Raw genomic sequence first — 22,355 nt, forward strand, 5'->3', positions numbered from 1 at the left:
CCTGTCTGAACAACTAAGTAAAATTGTATGAAGCCGAGGAGGGTCAAGGATCTTCCTAACCATTGCATTTAACCAGTTTTGGCATGCGATTATTTTTCTACTGTTGTCTTGATGGGGTTAACGGCCAGAAAGTGTCTGTCTTCTGATGATGATTTCCCAAATATTTGATGAAGATCATGCAGGATCTTTGATGCACAGTAGTTTGGAACTCTAAAATAAAATGCCATTAAAACCAGAGACATCAGTCTCCCACTGTTCCAATGTTGCTTCTAAAATTTCCTACTTGCAGGTATCACTGTGCAATTTCCTCTGACGTGTGGCAGATCTCTAAATGTAGGTCTGAGGAAAGAATTAGGTCTAGGCAATATCACTTTATCTAATTTATTCTCTAGATATTGGCTGCTTGTGATGTGCTGTGTGCAAGGGGACGAGCCAGTCCAGGCAGATGGATTGGACTTTCTGTTGTGTTCTACCATTGTACCTGTGCATCTTGCAAACGTTAATTGACTTACTGGACTTTTTCAATGTATATATTTCCCATTACCTTTATATGAAAGACATTCAAATGACTTATACTCAAGGTTAAGAAGTGTAGTTGAAAACAATGCTGATTACTAAAGCGTGGTCTCACAGATACAGAATTAGACAGGACAATCAGGAAGCCAGTTCCTGCCATTGACGTTTGTATGAATTTTGGTAAGGTGACTAATCTCTTCCTTGACTTCCCTACCTGTAAATAATAGCAGCAGTGCCTATTTAAGTATAGCAGTGTCTATTCACCTTTGTAAAGCATTCTGGGATACGAAGTTAGGCTGGCTAAATCGGTGATTATTACGTGCTTGTAATCTTTCTTTTTAGTTGTATACCAAACAGACAGAGACTTTCAGTGATTCAACATTGGACTTTTTTTAGCTCAGGACCCTGGATTTACTTTGGAGGCTGAAATGTGAAGAAATCAGGAACTTTCAGCAGAGATCAATGAAAAGTAGCTTATGTCCCATTCCTTCCTGAAAATCTAAACTTGCACAGATTAAAAATATGTTTTGTAAATGCAAACTGAGACTTGCATAAGAAACAAAAATGGCAATCAGCAGCTTTGTCAAGTTTCAGTTCTTGTTCCTAAGGATGTGCAGAACTCTAACTATTTGGGCTTGCACATTTGGTGTTCTTAGTGGGATGACATTAAACCTACCAGAACTAGAAAGTTTCCAGCCCTTCCTTTCACCCAGCAGCCCTTATATGACTGGCAATTTGGGGAACAGAACTGGTCCTGTACGGAGTTAGAGAAATCATTCATACCCACAGGGCAAGTAGTGCCAATGAATAGCATCAGAAAAAACAGAAACTTAATGACTTACAAAATCACACAAACAAACAAATTTTCAAATTCAGTAGACAGAGATCAGAAATAAACCTAAAGGAGCAAAAGAGACAAACTTGAGGCAGCAGACATGAAGTGTTTCAAGTGAGTTGTGAGATGAAGGGAAAGGTACAGCTGGTTGGAGATGCATGCAGTTTGGTCAATGGTACATTCTGTCTGACATGCCTTTATTTTTAAGAACAGAAAGAACATTGCATGCTTATTTTTTTACAGGCATTTTGATGGATAAGACTCAATGAAGGATATCGATATTTAAGGAGAGGTGACAAGGAGTGGGAATGAGGGAAGCTGAGATCCCTGAGTGCCATAGACTGAGGCAGAAAGTAGAAAATAAACAAAAACTCTTCTTGTAGAAAAGGAGGAAAAGATGAAAGGCAAGGGAGACGTGGAAGGAAGATAGAAGTACTTGTGTGTAGCTGAGGTAGTAATGAGAGACAGGGACAGTGGGGTTGTAGCAGAAGTAAACGGGAGAATATAATGGTGACAGAGAGCAGAGCCAGAGTGCAGCGTGGGCTGGAGCTCAGTCAAGAGCTCTCTGCCTGGGGAAATACTTAGAGCCATCTTGGTCTTACTGAAGGATTACATTAATAATGGTGTGAACATTCTTCCTTGGACAAATAGTGTTTCCCAGCGTAGCTTACAATACTTTGAAAGCAGTCTAAATAAATTAATGAAAGCATTATTCTTGCCTGTTCTAATTAGCTAACAGGAATCTAATTACTCAAGCCATTTCTTTACAGTTTTTGTGTTTTTCTTTTAAAGTGTTATAATAGAAATCATGTGAAGAGCTGAGAAGAGATTTGTACATACCTAAGTTACTGGAAAGCTGAGGTATGTAAAAATAAGATTGGAGCTTTATTTACAGGTTTTTTACACCTGGGCTGAGGAAAAAGCAGTTGAGGACTTTCCCCTGTGCTGGGTGAGTAATGTCTGAGGCTAGCATGACCCTTACCTCATGTAGACTGGACTAGCACCTGGCAAATAAACAGGGTTTCAGGTTTTAGTTAGTGTCCTCAGGAAGAGGAATAGTCCATCAATGAAAGGTTCAGCCTACAGTATATTTCCATCAGTCTGGATACGTACATAGGCTTTCTGAAAAGAAACCTTAGTTCTTTAAGGAGAGACCCTTCTGAAAGGCTGTCTACCTGCACAGAGCCCCTTTCAGCGTTAGAGCTCTAAGCTTTAGTCTTTACCCAGGGCAAAATCTCACCCACTCACAGGGAAACCTTCAAGATTTGGCCCGGCTATATTGCTGAAGTATGGAGGAAGAAACACCAAGGGATTTGTCTCCCAAATACTCTTATTAGCAGAGCTCTTTTGAATGTTTATTAGCACATTGACCCAGCCAAGCTGATGTAATAAGCTGAACTACCCCACAAGTGTCATTATATGAGGTCAGAAAAGAACCAAGTGGAAGGAGGCTGATTATAGCCAGGATGATAACCACTTGATGTTGCTGATTGCTTTTTCTTTGAATCTCCGTGGTTGTGCAAACGGCATGACCATGCTGAGGGAAGCCTTGTGGTCGTTTTAGAGTAAGATCAAAATTAATCTGCCTCTCTTCTCCCACTGGATAATGTTAATGCACTTGGAGCAGCCATGCAGGGCAAGAGGTGACCTATTTTAAAAGACTTGGCCTCTGATATCACCCATGGGCTCTGCAGTGGAGTCATCCGGCAAAGACTTATCTCTTCCAGCTAAGGCTTAGCTCATCCTGCTTTCTTTCCCCTTGGCAAGAGCAAATAAATGCCTTTTCTGTAGGGTTTCAGTCAGGCACTGGAAGAACAGAACAGGTCAGAGAGGCCACCTTTTACACAAAAGAAACTCAGTAAGAGGCTGGTATAATTGTTGGAGAAAGCTTCTTGTAGAGAGTTTGGAATTTTCCTTGGGAAAACAAAGCTGAGAAATTTCAGATAAAAATGACAGAGGGTGGATAGGGCTTTGGATTTGGTTAGTGTTTGTCATAGTGTCTAAATTTTCCCTTAAAAATAATAAACACAGTACTCTGTAATTGCTCCGATGGTGGAAATAGCCCATGCGCCATATGCCTGTAACAGGTTTTAGTTAAAGAATGATTTAAACAAGAATCATTTGAATCTGAAAGAAATGAGCCTGAAGAGAGACTTTAAGGACACAATGTCACTGTCAGTCTGGAGCCTTCTTATAATCCTGCTCCCACCCCTGTATAAACAGTGCCACTGGAGAGAGCAAAGTAGATGAAGAGACGTGTGGATCCAGCCTTTCACATGCAAACTTCAGTGCAGGACATCGTAAGCTAGAGACAAATCAGATAATGCTGCTGCTATGAAATAGTTCAGCCAGTTTAATTTCATTAGTTTTGATGAAATGCTTTCTCTCTCAAAAAAAGTGAAAGAAATGACCCAATTGCTGACTTCCAATCAATATACTCAATGATGACATACAGTTGGAAAAGGAAAATTATTTTCCTGGCTCTGGCTCCATGTAGCCATCCCCTGTGATGAAGAGGAGGGTGGCGCACTCCTCCTGCTGCAGGGTTGGGGGATGCTTGTGTGCTTGGGCAGTGGGTGGCAGAGCTCTGCTCCCACCCTTGCTGTGTCCTAATGGTGCAACAAGACAGATCACCTCTTTCAAATCTTTACATTTAAATGGCACAGACCCACACAATTTTAGGAACTAAGAAAAGAAATTTATAATTTTTCAAATAATTCTTCATTCTCCTGCTACTTAGTGGCAGGCAAACCTGAAATTTTTTTAAAATTTGGTTTCAGTCATTTCACATTCCGATTTCTTTATCAGTAAAGTAAGGATATTTTTAAATCTACCAGCTTGCCTCACTGGTGTTTGATCACCACCATGTGTATTTACCATTGGTATTTGTAAAACAAGCTCATTGAAATCTGATTTAGAAATTGACTGGCATAATGTTATTTGGTTTTTCTGCTATCAAAACTACTTTTCCTTTCCTCCAGAAGACAAAGCAAAATCAAAAAATATTTAATGCTTTGCTTTTGCCAGAGTTCTAACTCCACATTGCCAGATCAGCTGGCATCTCATTGCTTTTTACTAAACCACTGAGGTAAGAAAAGGAAAACAGTCCAAAAAGACATGCATTTAAAATGCTTATGTAATTAATTGTTAGAATTCTGCTTGCTGATTTTTATTTGCTTATATTTATCAATGAAAACTTGACTATGGGTATAGATGTAATTACATTTAATTACAAAAAAAAATCCTGGTAAGCCCTCCTGGTGTGAGTATATGTTTCTGAAAATCTTCATATTGCAAAAGCACCTCATTAAAGGCCAGCGTTCCAGCTGCTGCCGTAAACGTAGCTGGAGGGTCTGTTCCCCTCCTCAGTCGAGTGCTGACAAGAGAGTGTGTACATTGCAGTTCTGCTGCATCTCACACACTAATCAGCATCTAAATTACTGCCTGGCCCTTTAGGGAGCACTAACAACAAGATTTGTATGGGAAATATTAATAAAAACATAGGAGAGAGGAATTTGTTATATACACAGGCATTTGCATGTTTATTCTATCAGGCATTTGCAGTTAAGGTTATGTAGCATGGGTAAGGTCCCATGTTACCCTGACATCGTCACCAAGAGACCTCTCATCACTCTGGCTCAGAGATCATAGGGTAGTTTTTCCCAACAAGCTCCTGACTGTAATCAACCCTTTGTAGTTCACTAAAATGCCACAGGATGGATGAATCAGCTGTTTGGATGTTTAAAATTTTCTTTCCAGGTAAATTAGCCCATTCATATTTACATAGCTCTGTATTTCCCACCTTCAATACTCAAGTAGCCATTACTACTGAAAGTAGGGGCAGCAATCTCCTTTGTTAGACCAAATCCTTCCTAATGGTGCTCAAAGTCAACCTCTAAATGAAAAGAACAATCATCTTTTTCCTCCCAATACACACAACAGCATCTGATCCAAACAGCATCTCTATCTCTGAACATCATACAGACAGTACCCAAGGACCCACTTTCAACTGCACAACCATAAGAATATGAATTAAAACTACCTTTCATAAATTACACACATCAAAATTTCTTTAAAACGTACATTCTGAGACCATAATCTGGTTTGGAAGAAACTGGAGCATTACAAAGCTCAAATGTGAATCTAAATGTATTTATTTGTTTAGATCACATGAACCTCAGAAGTGAATTATAGTGTCTGATTCACCACCCTGTTATTCCAGTTTCATGCCAGACTCATGGAAATCAGTCTAGTTTCACTGGCATAAAACTAGAATATAACAATGATGAATCAGGTCTGCAGCCTTACCACAGAGCAGTCATGGAATTATTACAAGCAGCACAAACCCTCATCCCTCTCTTAAGCATTTTAGTTTCAACTTCTCGTTCTCCCTCCCTATGATACCTGTTAATTATAAATATAAAACAAATTCTAAATAAGTCACATAAATCAAATATAGCTTCTCAAAATATATATTGGAAGAGAATTCAAACTTAATTCTTTATTTTCTCCCTTCTTACTAATAAAGACTATGTTGTTCTGTCTGCCCTCTTGGAGTTATACTTCTGCCTGACTCTGTGGTCTTCCAGCTTCTGCCAGCTCTGTAAGGCTTTTTCTGATACTGTCCTGGCTTTGAATGACAGAACACAAAACAGCCTTCATGGAAAAAACCTGTCATGAAAAAACCCTTCCATGGAGAAGTTTCTTTTCCTCATAGCACAAGAGGCCCTGTTCTGTAGCCCTGCTTCACAAGGGTCAGGTGTGCGAGAAGCATGGAGCAGACCTTCCTGACATGAAGTCCCTCGTCCATCATATGGGGACAACTACAGGCTTGGCAGGTCTTCCCAGAGAAAGTAATCAACTCAGGGAGAAATACGCTTGAAATAAACATTCCGTTTGGATAACTAATGTAAAGATTGACTTTAAAACACAATATAAACAATGCTAGGCTTGAAGTTGCTTTCTTCTAGTTGCTTTCTAAGCAGCACAAACTCCTCTTTGGTGAAGGAAATGGAGATGGCTTTCAAAGGAGAACTGATTAAATAAGAGGAAACAGGAGGAGGTAAGTAAAATTTTTTTTTCTTTTTTTTTTTTAATCTCTCAGATGAGGCATTCTCTGGACTCAATATAAATCTCTTATGAAATGACCAGGAATGACTCTGAGTTAAATATTTAATCTAATTTGCAGCTGACCAGTGTGGACTCATGGCATCAGAACCAGGAGGAACCTCCAGCAACACCACAGGGTGTCATAGTGTGTGCAGAAGCTCCAGGTCAGAGTCGGCCTCTACTTTGCTTCAAAGCTCCCTTAAATTAACTCGTTCTAAAATAATACCATTTAGTTAACAGCAAAGTACTTCTTTCCATTTCCAGCACATCAAAGTTAAGCTTAATCACAAATCTGTGCTGCATGTTACACTCCGACCCTCAGCAAAAAGGTGTTCCGTCAGTGCGTGGCTCAGCTGGGTGTCAAGCGGAGCTGAGCTGTGTCCCAGACAAAATGAGTCCAGCACAGGAGTTCAACACATGTGGAGGGCTGCTCAGCACAAACACTGTGGCAAATCTGCGGTCTGTATCAGCAAAACAAATCAGAGAGAAGTGAAAGACAGAAAATAATTTTATCGCTGACTTTATTAAGCCATAAGCAACAGGAAGTTTTGCCATTGACTTGAAAGTCAAGATTTTATCTGAGATATATAGCATGAGTTTGGTAAAAAACAATGAAAAAACAAAAGAGAAAAAAAGGCAAACTACTTTCTCATTTAATGAACGAGTTCTAGAGTTAGTGCAACTGGGAAAGAACTTCAGCCATACATAAATTGGGTTCTTAGTCAGAACTCTTACTCATTGTCTAAGCTAAGTAATGCCAATCACAATAATATTCACTGCATCTTTGAAAATCCAGGTTAATTCATTCAACTAAGTAGAAATAAGTGAGACAAACTGAAGAAAACTGCTGTGACTGGTGATGTAAAATTTAAGATCCTTGGCCTTATTGGGAAAGTTGATGGTAAATTCAAGCCTCAAAATGTGCAAAGTAAGACTTAAAGGATACATGACGATCTACATATGACTCTCTTTTATGCACATCTATTTAGGATAATTCAAATCTCTCTTTTAGATTGAAATATACATAAGAAAAATTCCCTTACTCTTGGAACAAATAAATGTAAAGCAAGGTGACACTGATTTTCCAGCGTGAGCCAGAAGGGGAACCTGACAGCTAGCATTTCGGGGTGCCCCAGGTGGTGCTGGAGCACCAAACTGAACTACAAGATGACCTTAGAAAAATGGACTTTCACAGAGCGAAGGAACAAGGCAAAGGACAAGGACTGGAAAATAGACCTAAAGCACAATGTGGTGTCTCAAAGTTTTTCCAACTGCGTAGAAGGAGAACTCATCTCATTGTAAGGTTACATTGACACAAGGTCTGTTCTGACACAAAAGCAGATGTCAATAAAGATTACATCTTTGCTTCATGGAGTAAGGGCAGTTTCCACACTCACAGCGTAACCTCACCTGGCCTGAAACCTGACAGTGAAAGAAAAGACTCGCATGAAGGAAATAGAAGGGCAGTGGAGATAAAGATGGCTTTGGAGAGGTTAGAGGAGGGCCAGAGCTGTTGAACGACTGCCAGCAAATATTCAGAGAAACAGGTTCAAAGAGAAGAAATGTGCCTCTGAAATTAATGTGCCCAAGCAAAACATACTGCTAGACTACTAAATGTTTGCAAATAGTGGCTACTGTTTTACCAAATGTTACCAAAGCATGTACACAAAAACTTCCCAAATAGCTTGCAATTACTTTGTCCACTGCCTCAAACAGTCATAACAATGTATTAGTTTGTGAAAAGACTTAACATGTACATTAAGTATTTTCAAATACAGAAGGAAGCTAAGTACCTTGAGAAGACAGTTACCCAGAGTTGTGAATTCATCAGTAATTCTGAATAGTATTAGTATTACTTTCCAGCTGCTTGCTTGCTTTGTGTTCAGTCTATGTTCAAATGACATATTGAAGAGGTTGAAGATCTAAAGACAACTGAGGCAAAGATCATGAAGAAAAATCCATGGTTACCAGAAATATAATACTAGCCGATCCCCTGATATACATTTAAACCATTTCCTAATGGCTTTATAGGCAGGAATCGATTGTGATGGGACATGGCTCAGAATTGACACACTGATTGCAGTCTTTGTATTGGGGTTACAGCTGCAATAGCTATCACTGCGAGCAGTTCCTTTCTCAGTTGTGAGCTATATGGGTATTCTAAGCTCTAAAATAAAAACCAGCAGCAGCAGCCAAAACTAAAAAACTCAAGCATTTCTTAGCATGCTATATCTCATAAAACCATTTAAAAAATATATATTGTAGCTGAACAGTAGTGTATTGTACGTTCTAGAAAGTGACATTTGCCAGGGGAGAAGAAAACAAACACAAAACAATAAAACTCTTCCTTAGCCAGTAATTATTATTGCTGCCTTTGCAGTTTCCTTCCTTTTGGAATAATAGCTCAAGGATTTCAGTAGGAATGTGTTGTAAAGCTAGTCCTGGCCAACTGCTCACAGCTTTCTCGTAGTTAGAATGCACATGCATAAAGCTCCTCACATACATGGATCATTTTTTGCGTGAATCAAGTGAGCTACTAATAGAAGTACTTCTTGGGGTTTATGACCCTTTTTATAAAAAGAATATGCAAATACCAGTTTTGTAAATTCATTGTTTGGTTTTATAAACTTTCAAAGAGTCAGCAAAATGAGCTTCCATAATCTCATTCTCACCATCAGCATGACTAGGTGGGACAGGGCAACCATTGTTGACTCAGACTAAGTCATCTGTAATTTCCAAAGACATTTTTCAGAATTTCTACTAACCTCACTACATACCAGAGACAGAGGAGACCCTGGATTTTGTTTTATCCATCTCCATCTGTACTGTCACAATCAGAAACACCTTGCTGTGATTACTGTGGAATGAGATGTTCCACATCCTCCTACTGGATATACTGTACACATTAAAGCCTAAGTCACACACTAGCATCAGCATTTTAGGAAGCTTGGAAGCACATTTCTAAACAACCACAGCCCTGCTGCTACTTACTGTATTTCAAAAACAGATGGTAAAAAACTAAGGTTGACCTGGATCAAAAATCTTCTGGATCACAATTCTTTAAAGGGAAAATTCTTTTTTCTCCCCTAGCCCCCAATTTTTAGTTCATCAGTACAATTCTAATTCAAACAGAAAATGTTATAAAATAGCACTTACTAATAGAAATATGTTGCACTCAGATCAGCTGGGCTTGTAGGTTAAATTGCTCCCTGATTCTGTAGCTGTCCTGCAGATCGTAATATAACGGGGAGAAGGTGGAGCAAGTGGTACAGCTACCTCGTGGCTGATCCCAGAGATGCTACTTTTAGGTGGTGGTCAAAGAAAGAGCAGGAAAGATTCATCCAGATCTTCTTTGCTTTCTCCTGCTGTCTGAGAACAGCTATGGCAGGCAACTTCAGAAAGACTTGAAGGGAAAATTATCACAAGCCACTGAGCGGTGGAGGTTCAGTGCTGAAATGTTTAGGCCATGGGACGTCTAGGTACCAGGATAAGTGGTACTGCAGGATGCAATAGAGCTCATTGCTTTACTGAACTTCCTATCTGCCTTGCTCAAGCTCATTTTCTGCACAGTGTGATTCTTCTCTGCTCATCTCATCAGAACGAAGGACGTGGCCTCAGGTGAAAAACACCTTTAAAATGCACGTTCATCTACTTAGCGCTGCTAACTCTGTAAGCGTGGTTTGGTTTCATAAGATAAATAATGCCAAGACATTAATTCTCTGTGGTACGTCTGCACCCCAGGTATTCCAGGGAAAACATGAACAAAGAGTGATCATGTAACTTTGCTTCATTCTGCTACTATGATATTCTCTTGATCCTTCAGTAAAGCCGTTTAAGAAAAATACTAGGAGCGATGATATTAGATACAGACACATGAATAGCATTTTGAGGGCGAGAGGAGGAAACAGAGCTCCTTCCACTAGACATATAGTTTGATTCTACCCTAGAACTGCTTTGGTTACTTTAAAGAGAGACCTGTCTGGTCCAGCTGATCTCGTTTCCACCAGCTGGTGACACAGGCAGCTCAGACCCACAGAAAAGCAAAGCTAAGCTCTACACGTCCCTGCACTCTCTCTGAATTCCTGCAGCCTTGTGTAGCTGGCAAAAACTTTCATGACCGATAGCTTCATTTTGTTTAGAGTCTCTGCTAGCTTTCAGTACAGATTCATTAAATTCTCACTTTTGGTGTATTTTGTAGTGAAGCTTTAACTTCAGTTACTCCATATAAAGAGTTAAATTTTGTCTCTGAAAGCTCAATAAACGGGGCTATCTTGATTGATGCTTTAAGTGCAACCCCTTCCCAATATTCTGAACATAATGAGGTTAGTGCTAAAAGCTGGATTCTCTCTCATCTGTCTGCATTATCTATTTATTCCACACACGTCACCATGGTAAATGAGTGCTGCATTAAGTTCTAAATAGTAGAGGTCATATAAACCCTGTGTTGTTTTTTAACCCTCAGCAAGTCTGAAACATTTATTAATGGATTTTAGTTTATTACCTGATGTAAAAAAAAAAAAAAACTAAAAAAATCAGTATTATCATGTTATTGAAGTATAATTTAAACATAATCTCAAAACAAGCTAATTTGATGTTCTTATTCAAAACATTTTGTCTCACAATGTTTAGATGGACTTAATTTCAAATCGTCTCTAAAATTTTTTACCATTTAAAAAAACCCACTCAAAATACAAACAGAATGTGTACCCCAGGCTAAACTGGACCTATTTCAATCCAAACTTTTTTTTTTAAAATGTCACACGTCGTCCCCCCCCAAACTTTATACTCATGTAGCTAAATTAAATACAGCTTAAGTACTTTAAGAAGTAGTTAATTACACTTAGACATTTCATTTTTTAAATAGCTAACACCATCTATTCAGAATTCTCATCAAAGCGAACTGTATGAGGTGTATAAGTATTTGGCAAATCTATTAGAGTTCCTCTAGCAAAATATTAAGCCTTATGAATGCAACCCAGTTAGAATCTGTCCAAGTAACTTCCTCACCAGGTTAGGTAGGTGTGCGCTGCACACTGCTGTTCTCTACCCATGGCACAGCTCTTTGTCATGTTAATACGCCCGGAGGTGGTAACAGAGGTAAACATTCGAAAGCTTATCAGTCCTGCCTGAATAATCAAGCAGCTGGAGATCTGTAACATGAAGCCATATATATTAAAAATGATTTGCAAATAATCTCCTGGAGTGGAAGAAGGCTGTTTCTATGGTACTTTTGTATAAGGAATGAGGAAAACAGATGAAAAGTACAAGGTTCAACTCTAAAAATACCTCCTTCACTTTCAGATAGTTCCACATTGACCCTTCCAGCACAAAACCAACAGGCAGCAGGGAGCAGGAGGAACAAGTAATGTCATGGTACACACTAGGAGCTTAGCTGCACTGATAAATAAAAAAGTCTGTTGATTCACCTGTTGGGGATTTAAGGCTGGAACAAGAGAAACTGATTAATGCAATTCCACCTATACTGGGAGCAAGTAAAACATTTTTTTTTGCTTTATGTCCTCTCAGCTGCATTGCTTCTCTGATCTAGGCCAGAAATCTGAGTCCTGGTTGTCAATATCCAACCTCTATTTCCCGTCTGCCGGGCTGGCTCAGGCCTTCCCACAGAGCAGAGCTTTCTCAGGCGGTGTTTGCATTCTGTGCTCCCCCGTCTTGCGCAGGGAAGGCAGGCTCCAGTGAATGAGAGGGACTCTTTCTTGTTTTGGCTAAATTTACTCACTTCAGTCAACTAGACCATAGTCAGTAGAAGCAATCAAGCTCATACGGGCTATGTGTCATGTAAAATGTACCTACGCAGCTGTCATTAAACACTGAAAATGAAGGAAGCATGGATAAAAATAAACACAAAAACTTAAGTAAAATAAGTAAATTTTGACCAGAACATGCACAACACCTTTGGTTTTGACATTCTCTGAGTAGTTTTCAGACTCTTCTCCTCGTTAAAGCATAACTTACTGATGAAAGAGACAGTTCAGATTCTACTTGAGCACTATAAGAAATAGTACATGTTTCCTAGTGTTTCACAGTACGTGTTTTACACAATGACTAAAATATTCCCAGGTAATGTGTTCATGACCTCAAAGAAAATCAAAAATGCATCTGGCTGCTTTGGTAAATAACCTTTGGTTTTGGCACAGCAGTGCCTGGGGCATCCCAACCAACTCAAGCCTAGTCCTCCAGCGTCGTCTCTTTACTGTACTGCAGGGAGCATGATAGCTCTTTTTGTAGGTGATGACAATGACATATAAAATCCTCACCCTATCATGAAAATGGAGCATTTTCATGAAAGACACTAAGGAAAAGGTTTTTTGTTGTTTGTTTGTTTGTTTTCAAATTCTTTGCTTCTGTTTGGAACCTGTGAGCTGGCACTTCTGGGCTGCATTAAAAACAGCTCAAGCACAATCTCCTGACTTTTTTGGGTTTTTTCTTTTTAAGTTCCTGAACTTTTGTTTTCATTTTCACAGATCACATCATGGAGTCTTTAGTCACATTGCATATGTGTAAGGAACTTATGCTGTGGCTTGTCCCAGGGACTTCTGTGAGCCCGAACTGCAGAGTAAATTCAAAGTAACCCAAATGAAAGAGCATCCAAGCATAGTGTATATAGGTAAGAAAAAGGGATGTAGTTTGCCACCGAACATTTGCAGTCACACATCAGCCTGAAAACAGCAGGATATTGTCAAGCCCAGACACTTTTATCTCTGTTCTGGAATCCCTATGACTTGTCAGGTCTTATGCAATGTTTGTTTTATGTATTTCACTGTTTCACTGTGTCAGATAGTCCTTTCCAGCACAGGCTGCAAGAACACAAAGGTCCTCACTGCCCTGACCAACAGTGCCTGATTTCTGAGCATCCTGGTGCCGTTGGTAACATACACTGAGCTGCACCGGTTCAGAGGTGTGAGGGAGCACAAATCTTTTTCATTGCTTATTGCCACACCTCCACGAACTCCTAGACTGAAATAACAACAGACAGCACACTTAAACAGCATCCACATTTAGTATATAGAAAGGCCAAGTAGTTTGACAAAAAAAAAATAAATACAGTTTTTATTAATGTACTGCTTTTCTGAATGCTTTATTACCACATTAGAAGCCTAAATTTGCAATTGAAAACAGCTGCTATTTGGCTTACTTACTTTCTATTTCCTGAACCAAAGTAAGCAGTATGTCCTACCAGAATCTCAGACTTTTGAAAAACAGATCAGTTTTCATGAACTCTGAGACCAAGAGTTCTCAGCTGATTCAAGTTTCAGTGAGACTTTTGCCTGAGAAAGTATAGCAGAACTGCTTGACAATGGCCAGAAACAGCTGCCTCCTACTCAGTAGGTCTTTTTTGATCCCAGTTTATTTTGTCTTGGGAGAAAAAAAAAATGCGACCATTAGATGTAAAACACATTCATTCACCTAGGAGCATAATCTAAGAAATATTAGTCACAAACATTAACGTTGGGTAGATCATATCGCATTTATCGCCTGAAGGATGTGGTGCTGGTATAGTTTGCATCATCAGAAAAGCACATCTACACATGGTAATGAGATTTTTTTTGTTCAGGGAAAGTCTGGGAGTGTCTAGAATCAATTTAGCATAAAAAAACCTAATGTACTTTGGGTTGTCATGGGATCATCACAGGTGTGAGGACAGTTTTTCCTCCCACCACCCATCTGGCTGTGTTGTTTGCTACTGCACCAAATATTGAGGCTGCTCCTGAGGGGAGCAGCAGACCTCTGGGGAAGTGGCAGTAAGCTGAAAGGCATGAATCCTTCTCTGAACAACGGAAAATCAGCTAGGAACAAGACAGAAAAACTGCTAATCCCCAAGCTGCAAGCAAGTTCCTTGTCTGGAGATAGGTACAGCCTGCTTATCTTTAAGTTATGATTTCCAGCCTTCAGAAAACTCAGATGTAATGGGTTGTACTTGGAATATATGTTTTATATTGCTTTTGCAGTGATAATATACCCTTTCTGCCTTGAAATGAGTTTTGCAAAATAGAAAAAGGTAGCTCTGGAGAAGAGTTACCGAAACACATTGCTATGTTTTTCTTATTTTCAAACACCGAGTAACATTTACATTGAAAGCAAAGAAGCCAAACAGGCAACCGAGCAGAAAGGAGAGCTGGAAACAGCAAATACATAGAAAGTTCTGAAATGCAGAAGTTTATCCTAATGTTTACCCATATTCTAATGCTTCAAGAAGACCGAACACTTTGACACAAGTTGAAGAGCCTTTGCCAGCCAGACTGTTTGATGTTGCATTGGCTCTGTGACAAAGCCAGTCCGTACAGGAATGCTGGCATTGTTTTCTGATCAAAGAGACCCCTAATGGCATCAAACCCGAGTTGTGGTCTGACATGTTCTCCTCCCTCAACCATCACTTCTCTACATTGCCATCAGCTTTCTCTTCAGCCATCGCACTATGATAGTCTGCTAGCATAAGCATGATCAGACTTTTATTTCAGATGACAAGAACTGATTTTCATATTTTGATATTCTGCTATGCTTGGTAAGGAGACAGGAGGTTGTGAGCATATTATGGCAGTGCAGAAAATGTTGCTTTCAGAGTACGGTGATATTTGGTTTCTGTTGGTTCCAATGATATTGCAAGAGAAAAAGGAAGCAGGAGAGCTTTAGTAATTCTTGGATTAAGCCCTTGTGCAGCATAAGAGTTCAATGTGTCTTTAAAACTAAGCATTTACTTAAGTTCTTTTTATAAAGGACAGACATGGAGCAACTGTGGCTATAGCAGGATACGAGTGGGTTAGCCCAGTAACCCATGCAGGCATCCTGCACAGGATGAGATGCTGCACATTTTTGTAGTTCTGTCCACTAATATTTGTCTTTGCTTTCACAGATAGTAAGAGGGTCTTATAATTTCAAATAAAAGTAAAACTGATTAGATATTATGAAATCAAACATCAGATGCTCAGAAAATATAGCTTCACCAGTGGCAACTGAAGCGCGGTAGAGTTAAGTAACTCCATAACTCGAGTCTCAACTTGCTAGTGCTAGCTTCTCTGCTCAGATGTGACATAACCCATCAAAAAGCACTTTACGGAGCACTTACAGAGAGAGTTAAGGTCTTACTCATTGCTACGTTGCTTCACAAACTCATATTGTCCACTGCAATCATTGTTGTCGCTGTAATTCAAATTTCTCTTTTGTTGACTTTGATTGCAAATATATATGATGACAATCAGAGTGAACATGAGAAAATGCACCAGTCATTGATGCTACAGGCTGGACATTAGCTCCTGCAGTCACCACCTGCCTTTAAATCTTTTAGTGGTCTAGCACTGTCTCCTTGGAAGCAAGGAATCCAAGCAGATTCGTCTTATAGTTTTTGAGTAGCTGTCATCAGTTTAAAGCGACTTAGCCTTAGCAGATATTCCATCTTCACTTTATAGCACAGTGGACCTAACCTAAACCAGTGAAGACAGATTCCTGTCAAAGCTGTAGTAGACGTCAGGGATGGATGAGAACACTTAGAAGAAAACAACTATTTTAGATCTTTGTACAGCATAACTCAAACTGAATTTATTATGAAGCTTGAAGTTCTGAAATGTCCAAATACATTTTACTGCCTTCTGGTTTCCAGATGGGTCTGCATCCAGAACACCAGAATACCACAAAAATGCTCCTTTTTTCCTGCTGCAATCAGAAGCAGCTGCAACAGAAAGCTATAGAAAAGTCTGCCTCTTAGAAATGCCTGTGTCTGTTTTTCAAAATAAAAGAAGTTTAGATAATTTGAGTAAACTTTGCAGGGGCATCCAAACATTTAGAACTGCATTAGAACACACATTTCTCTGCTGTTCAGTTTCCCCATTGATCTAGGGAATCACATTTCTAAAGCAATTTGTTGGAGTGTCAAGGTAGCACCCTTACTATTACTACTGTTTTATTGACTGTGACCATGTGCAGTGACGAATTTAACATTTTTGGGAGACAAACTGTTATTCAGCATCCCACTGAATTCTATTCAAAATCCAACAACCAACCAACATTTTGTGGTTTAACCAGCAACGTGTCAAGTGCCCCCATGATTAGCTGACTCTGACAGTTGAAGGTATACAATAATTTCAGAAGCTGTACAGCACCTTGCAAGATCAAGATCATAACGAATTTTTTTACTATTTGTACTTCCATTGTAAAGCTATTGTCTGCCTTTCCAATTTGGCTTTGCAGTCCTTCTATTCAGCAGGCTTACACAGCTAGATGTGCACACCCTGTTCAAAACTTGCCTGTATCAAGCATACCATATGGAAATATGCATGAACATGCTGATGCATAAACCAAATGGTGAGGTGCAGGGAAATGAAGGTGATTTTAAAGATTTTATTTTTATTTGACTTTATATAAAATTAAAAAACAAAACAAGATTATAATTTAACCAAAGAATATCTTCATTGATATTAGTTCCCAGTATCTAGTAAGAGGGGATAGTATCTAAACAAATATAAATAAGTGAAGAAGGTGAATATTAATGCTTGGGCTTATATGGAAGTTGACTGATACTTGCAGCAATCCTGACTCATAATAAAAATGATTTATTTAAAGATTTATTATGAACATTGCAGGAAAGGAGATAACAGACATGCACCACTGTTTACAGTAAAATTTCCTGTAAATTAAAAAGAGTTCTTATTCTCTGTTTGGTTTTGATTTGGTACTGTACCAAGTATCTGTTTATAAAAGGAAACATGCTGGTACAAAGTGTACAAAGTGAATTGCAAAACAGATTAACAGTCAAGGTGAATTTGCTTTAAATTAAGTTCTAGCAACAGAGACACTGTAGATTCCATGAAGGTAAGGAAAGTCAGTCTAAGGCAGATCTTCCGTGCACCATTACTGAGAGCTGAACTGCCTGAAATTCAGGTCAGAAAGCTGCTCTCCAAACTGGGATTGGTGTTAGCCCCACAGCAAACGCATGGGTCACTCTCAGAATCAGAAGAGTATAACCTTAGCAATATGCCATGCTCCAGCCACCCTAATCTGTGTGCTGTGCTGCAATGATCTCAATCCCAAAAGCTGGGTTCTCCAAATACTTCTTTCTACACATTCCTGAGGAACTTTAGCTACCAGTGATGTTATTCAGAACTGGAGACCATCAGCACAGTGCGGTAAGTGGAGATCCTAAGAGAGCTAAGATGGGTTTATTTTACTGAGCTGCCAGTGCATACAGTAATGACGTTAGAGACCCATCAGTGAGAAAAAGCTTGAACTGCCTTTAAAAAAAGATTCAGGTGATGAAGATATAAGGCAGGAAAAAAATGTTGCAGTGCACTACAAAAGAGAAGTTTGATATAAAGTAGGTAATGTGTTTCAAAGAGATTATGCCTTGAGGACTTTTTCCTATAATCCATTTTTGCTGAGCTTTTTTTCTTCTAATACTGCCTAAACAGCTTATTAAGGGGTCTTTCTGAAGTCACATTTATGTGACAAAGTATGTTGCAACCTCAAATTGTCCCATCCCACAGAAAATCTTCTGGGAGGAGTCTTAGACGAAGACAATGTATTCACAGTTGAAAAGGAATAATGAAAAAAGACATCACATGTTTCATGTTTCATCAGAAAAGCAGAAAACAACCTGTTCTTGCAGAAGCAATTCCCTTAGCTGAATTAGCCCTGGTGCCAGCCTAGGGCTAGCCTCTCTAGAGATCTGAGAACCAGGACTAGGACTTCATGGATCTCCAAAGTATCCACCCAGGGGAAGAAAACGTTTGTGGAAGGAAGTGCTGGACCCAGGTCATATTAATTCTCCTTGCACATGCAACAACAGATTTACATGGAAGATAAAATCCTGAAATTATTATCTGGAGGCCAGGAGTTACACATATTCATGGGGTTTATGCTAAACAGTTCTAAGATCTATTATTTGATATTTAGTGTTATGAAATTAATGCTGGATTTTTAAAATCATTTAGTTAAAACCGATTTGCAGACAATCCTGTGTATACAAGTTCAATGGTTTAGAAGGTATGTTGGCACTTACCTGGGGGTACGTGTTCATTCATGATGACGAGCGATGCTGGTGTAGGCCTTCTTTTCCTGATCTGTAACAGGTATAAATGAAGGAGAGTCGTTAGGGTCCATCAATTGCCCCGCACACAAAGCGAGCGAAGCAAAAAATCCATCTGGTGTCCTCCTGAGTATAGACCAGGCAAAGTTAAAAAAGAAAATATTTAAAGAACAGCAGCACATCATTGTCTTACTGACTGCTCATCCAGTCTGACAGTGATCAGGGTCATGCTGCTGCTTGTACATGGAAAGTAAAGGCACAGGGCAGAGCTTTCCAAAATACCTTTAGGATTTGCAATCATCTTGAATAAGTTTTTGGACATGTACTGCGGACATATATCAGTCATATCTTAAAATATTTACATTTGGCATTGCGTCAGGAAAATTATTCCAGCAGTTTGTGAGCTTATATGTGCAAATACCCAGTACTGTCATTGCTCTCACAAATAATCATTAATAATAGTGTTTTTTAAGTGCACTGGAGAGTTAATATTGCATGTATGCCTTCCAATGAATTTATGAGATTTCTAAATGGTGGCCAGAGGTGTTACTACTGTTTTTTAACTAAAGAAGAACAATACTTAAGACTTTCAAAAGAATATATTCAAAGAGCACTATACAACAGATCTTTACATATCAATATATAATCCTGAATTTTATGGAATTCTTATTAGGTGTTTATTTGGTTAAGTACTTTTGTTCTATTAACAGTGGTTGAACTACATGATATTGGACTACCCTCCTATAATGCACACATTTGCACTGAAAGCTTTGTGTCGCTTCACTAAAGCCTCCAGACTATTGATATTCTATTGAATTTAAGAGAAGGACCAAGAGTATTTAAGCTAGAAACCATTCTGACACAACATCTCAATGTCAGTGTGTTTGTACTTTTTTAGTTGCTGAGCCAACATCTGTATTTAGCTGGGTTCAAATTTTGCTTTCAGAGGTGTAAATGGAAAATTACATCATCAGGGTTAATGGGTTTATTCCAGATTAGTGTAACTGCAGTTGACAGCAGAATTTACTACTTTGATTTCATCACACACCCACAGTGAAACTGTACAGCACTTGGAATTAAACTCACACCAAAAAAAAAGGACTGCCCATAAATACTGGGCAGAATGTGGTCCACAGCATTTTAAAAGCCATGAGAATTCCAGGAAATCCTAATCCTATGGTTCTCACAGATTTCAGAAAAATAACAGAAGACATCCTGCTTGAATTCATTTCAGGGCTGTTCCATAATGTATGGACATCTCACAGGTCAGAAGTACCTATGGACAAAATGAAGACCTGCAGCAATTCTCTCCCGCACCCTTCTAATATTTCTTCGTTCAGTGGTCACTCACAACTCATCATTTTCTGGTGAAGGTGTCTGCCTTTTAAGAGGCACAACATCAGAATATTCAGGAAACCAGATACCTGTCCTAAAGGTGCCAATAACTTCATAGCTAATGGCACAGAACTGTCAAGGTTATAATATTCCCCTGGTATCATCTAAAACTAGACTTACCGAAATAGAAGCAAATGTCGAGAAGGACTTGCACTGAGAGAAATATACTGGGTCACCTAATTACGATTTATCCAGCTTTTCTCGTAAGATTCCCTGTGTCCTTCTTTATGTGCATCTACACGTAACTGTACACAATAATAGATATATTTTCCTCCTTAGATGTCTGTATTGCTATATATATTATATGTATGTGTATGTTTTGGGAGTGAGTCAAAACCTAAAATAGCACACGCATAATTCCAATGCAGACATAAGTCAGGCATATTTCTACACATATATATTTTTCAAATATGTAAAACACAGTAACAATGAGATAAAGAAGACTGTATAGAAATAACGAGAAATATAGGAGGTAACTGAAGTGCTAACTATTGTGCAAAACATAACTTGTATTTTCTCCTGTTAAAATGAATGGTAAATAAGCTGTCTTCTGCACAGTATTTCCATTAGGTAACTATTATCAGCTTCATGTTTTGCTTTGTGTACAAATAATATACTTTGGTTGATTTGTTGGGAATGTGTATTCATGTGAAGTGTATATATTAGGGTCCAAGTCCAGTTATAGAAAAGGCACAACAAATATATACTGAATAAACCTACCCAAAGTAAAGAAGCCTTATTCTGGCTAGAGGACATATCCTTCTCCCTCTTTGGGTACATCCAGACATTGCTATGACCTCCGAAGCATTTAATCTATAGTTACACTAATATAAGTTAGAAAAGCACTTAGGCCACAAGTATTACCTGTTCTCACCCCACATCTTGCCCCCATTCCCACCCCGTTCCCTCAAAACAGCAAAAGAAACTCGTCTTCCTTACCTGCTCAGCTGCCTCAGGATCTATTTGACTCTGAAACAGTGGCACAGCAAACTGTATTTTTTTAGGGCTGTTGGGCTCCATTGTGATGCTGAGGTGAACCAGAGAGAAGAGCCTGGAGCTTGAGACCCGGTCTGCACCTCTCCCTGGGCCCTCCCCACAGCCTCGGTAGCAGCTGTAACTCCCGACTTAGCACAGGAATCTGTGTGAGCTGAGCAACTCCCTTATTCCACATCCACGGAGATGCCACTGGCTTGGCTATTTTCTTTTTTTTCCCCCTCTTCCCTCTCTTCTGCAGTCCTTCAGATCCTCTCAGCACAAAGCTGAGAGGAACAATAAGCTAATTGTGTACCAGTTCACTTCTACGTATGCCAAGCATTCACTCAGAAGCTAATTGAAAATGCAATACTAGCATTGCATGGCCTGGAGCCCTGGGATTTGAAAAAGAGGATCTCTCCACCGTACATTACTAACTGGCTGCTCAGAAGTGCAATGCAAGCTCCCTCTGAGTATTGCTGATGGGCTCTTAATTATTGATGAACACAAATCAGGAAGTTTTCAGATTTTGGGGGTGGAGGTAGCAGGAGGGGTGGATGCAATCATTCCATCTCTGTTACAGTGTGCCAGAACTGCTCTCTTCTTATGTATGAAACTACTGCCTTTGCTATTTCAAATCCTTTTCTAAACCTTTTCCAGGAAGATTTTTGATGATGATGCTACACAGATGCCTACATTTTCATGAAGCTTATCTGGTGTGCTAAGTGGGTTTGCACCTGAGGCTGGGTTTGCAGATTTAGACTGCAGTTTCTTCTGGTGGGCTCCATCTCGCAGGACTTCAAATAATGAGAACATCCACATTTAAGCCAGCTATCTGGGCTTCCTCATGCTAGACATATCAAAGGGCATTTCACCCTGATCTAGTTAAGTGGAATATAGTGTTTACTGGAGATGACATTTTCTCTCCATTAACCCTAGAAAAAGTAAAGAAGATTCAGACTAGTTACCTCATTTTTAGATGGCTAAAATCTGGAGGGTCAAATCCTATTTCAGGGTACAAAATCTGTGCCTTCTTCCAAGCCAAGGAAAAGAACTTAGTCAGTCATACCAATGGCACCCTTTGGTGAATATAACTGATTTCCACTTTTCATTTCACCTTAATTCAAACGAAATGTATGAAACAATACACAGCAACCACTGACTTAACCGATGTCTTTGCTTAGGGTAGCTGACCACGGCCAAGCAGCATAGCAGAGCCCCTGCCACAAAGGTGTATTTGATGCCAAAACTGCATCCACGGAAGGAAAATGCTCCAGAGCCAGTTCAAAGGGCTATGCTGAAAGCTTAGGTCTAAGCCGAAGAGCATCAAGTCAATCTCCTGTTACACACTAACCGCCAATTTGGAAGAAAGAGAAAACTAAGTGCAGTGGGAAAATCCAGACTGGCCCAGGCCATCACAGAATCGGCTCTACCTGGGATGAGGCTACCTGCAGAGAGAAAGTGCACTTTGGTCAGGCTTTTGGAGGGCCTGTG

The 22,355-nt window shown here is 39.4% G+C and overlaps 1 protein-coding gene across 1 annotated transcript in view; it reads right to left on the reverse strand.

The window, feature by feature from the left end:
• Positions 1-20,909, reverse strand: part of PPP1R1C (protein phosphatase 1, regulatory (inhibitor) subunit 1C) — a 52,153-nt gene extending 31,244 nt beyond the window's left edge. Inside the window, exons 1-2 of the mRNA XM_009697321.1 lie at positions 20,829-20,909; positions 18,468-18,528 (exon numbers count right to left, since the gene is read on the reverse strand). Of these exons, the coding sequence (XP_009695623.1) occupies positions 18,468-18,528; positions 20,829-20,909 (142 nt within the window). The remainder of the gene's footprint in view (positions 1-18,467; positions 18,529-20,828) is intronic.
• Between the last annotated feature and the right edge of the window lie 1,446 nt (positions 20,910-22,355).

This window comes from Cariama cristata, unplaced genomic scaffold (genome assembly GCF_000690535.1).
Source record: "Cariama cristata isolate BGI_N322 unplaced genomic scaffold, ASM69053v1 scaffold6693, whole genome shotgun sequence".
Lineage (NCBI taxonomy): Eukaryota > Metazoa > Chordata > Aves > Cariamiformes > Cariamidae > Cariama > Cariama cristata.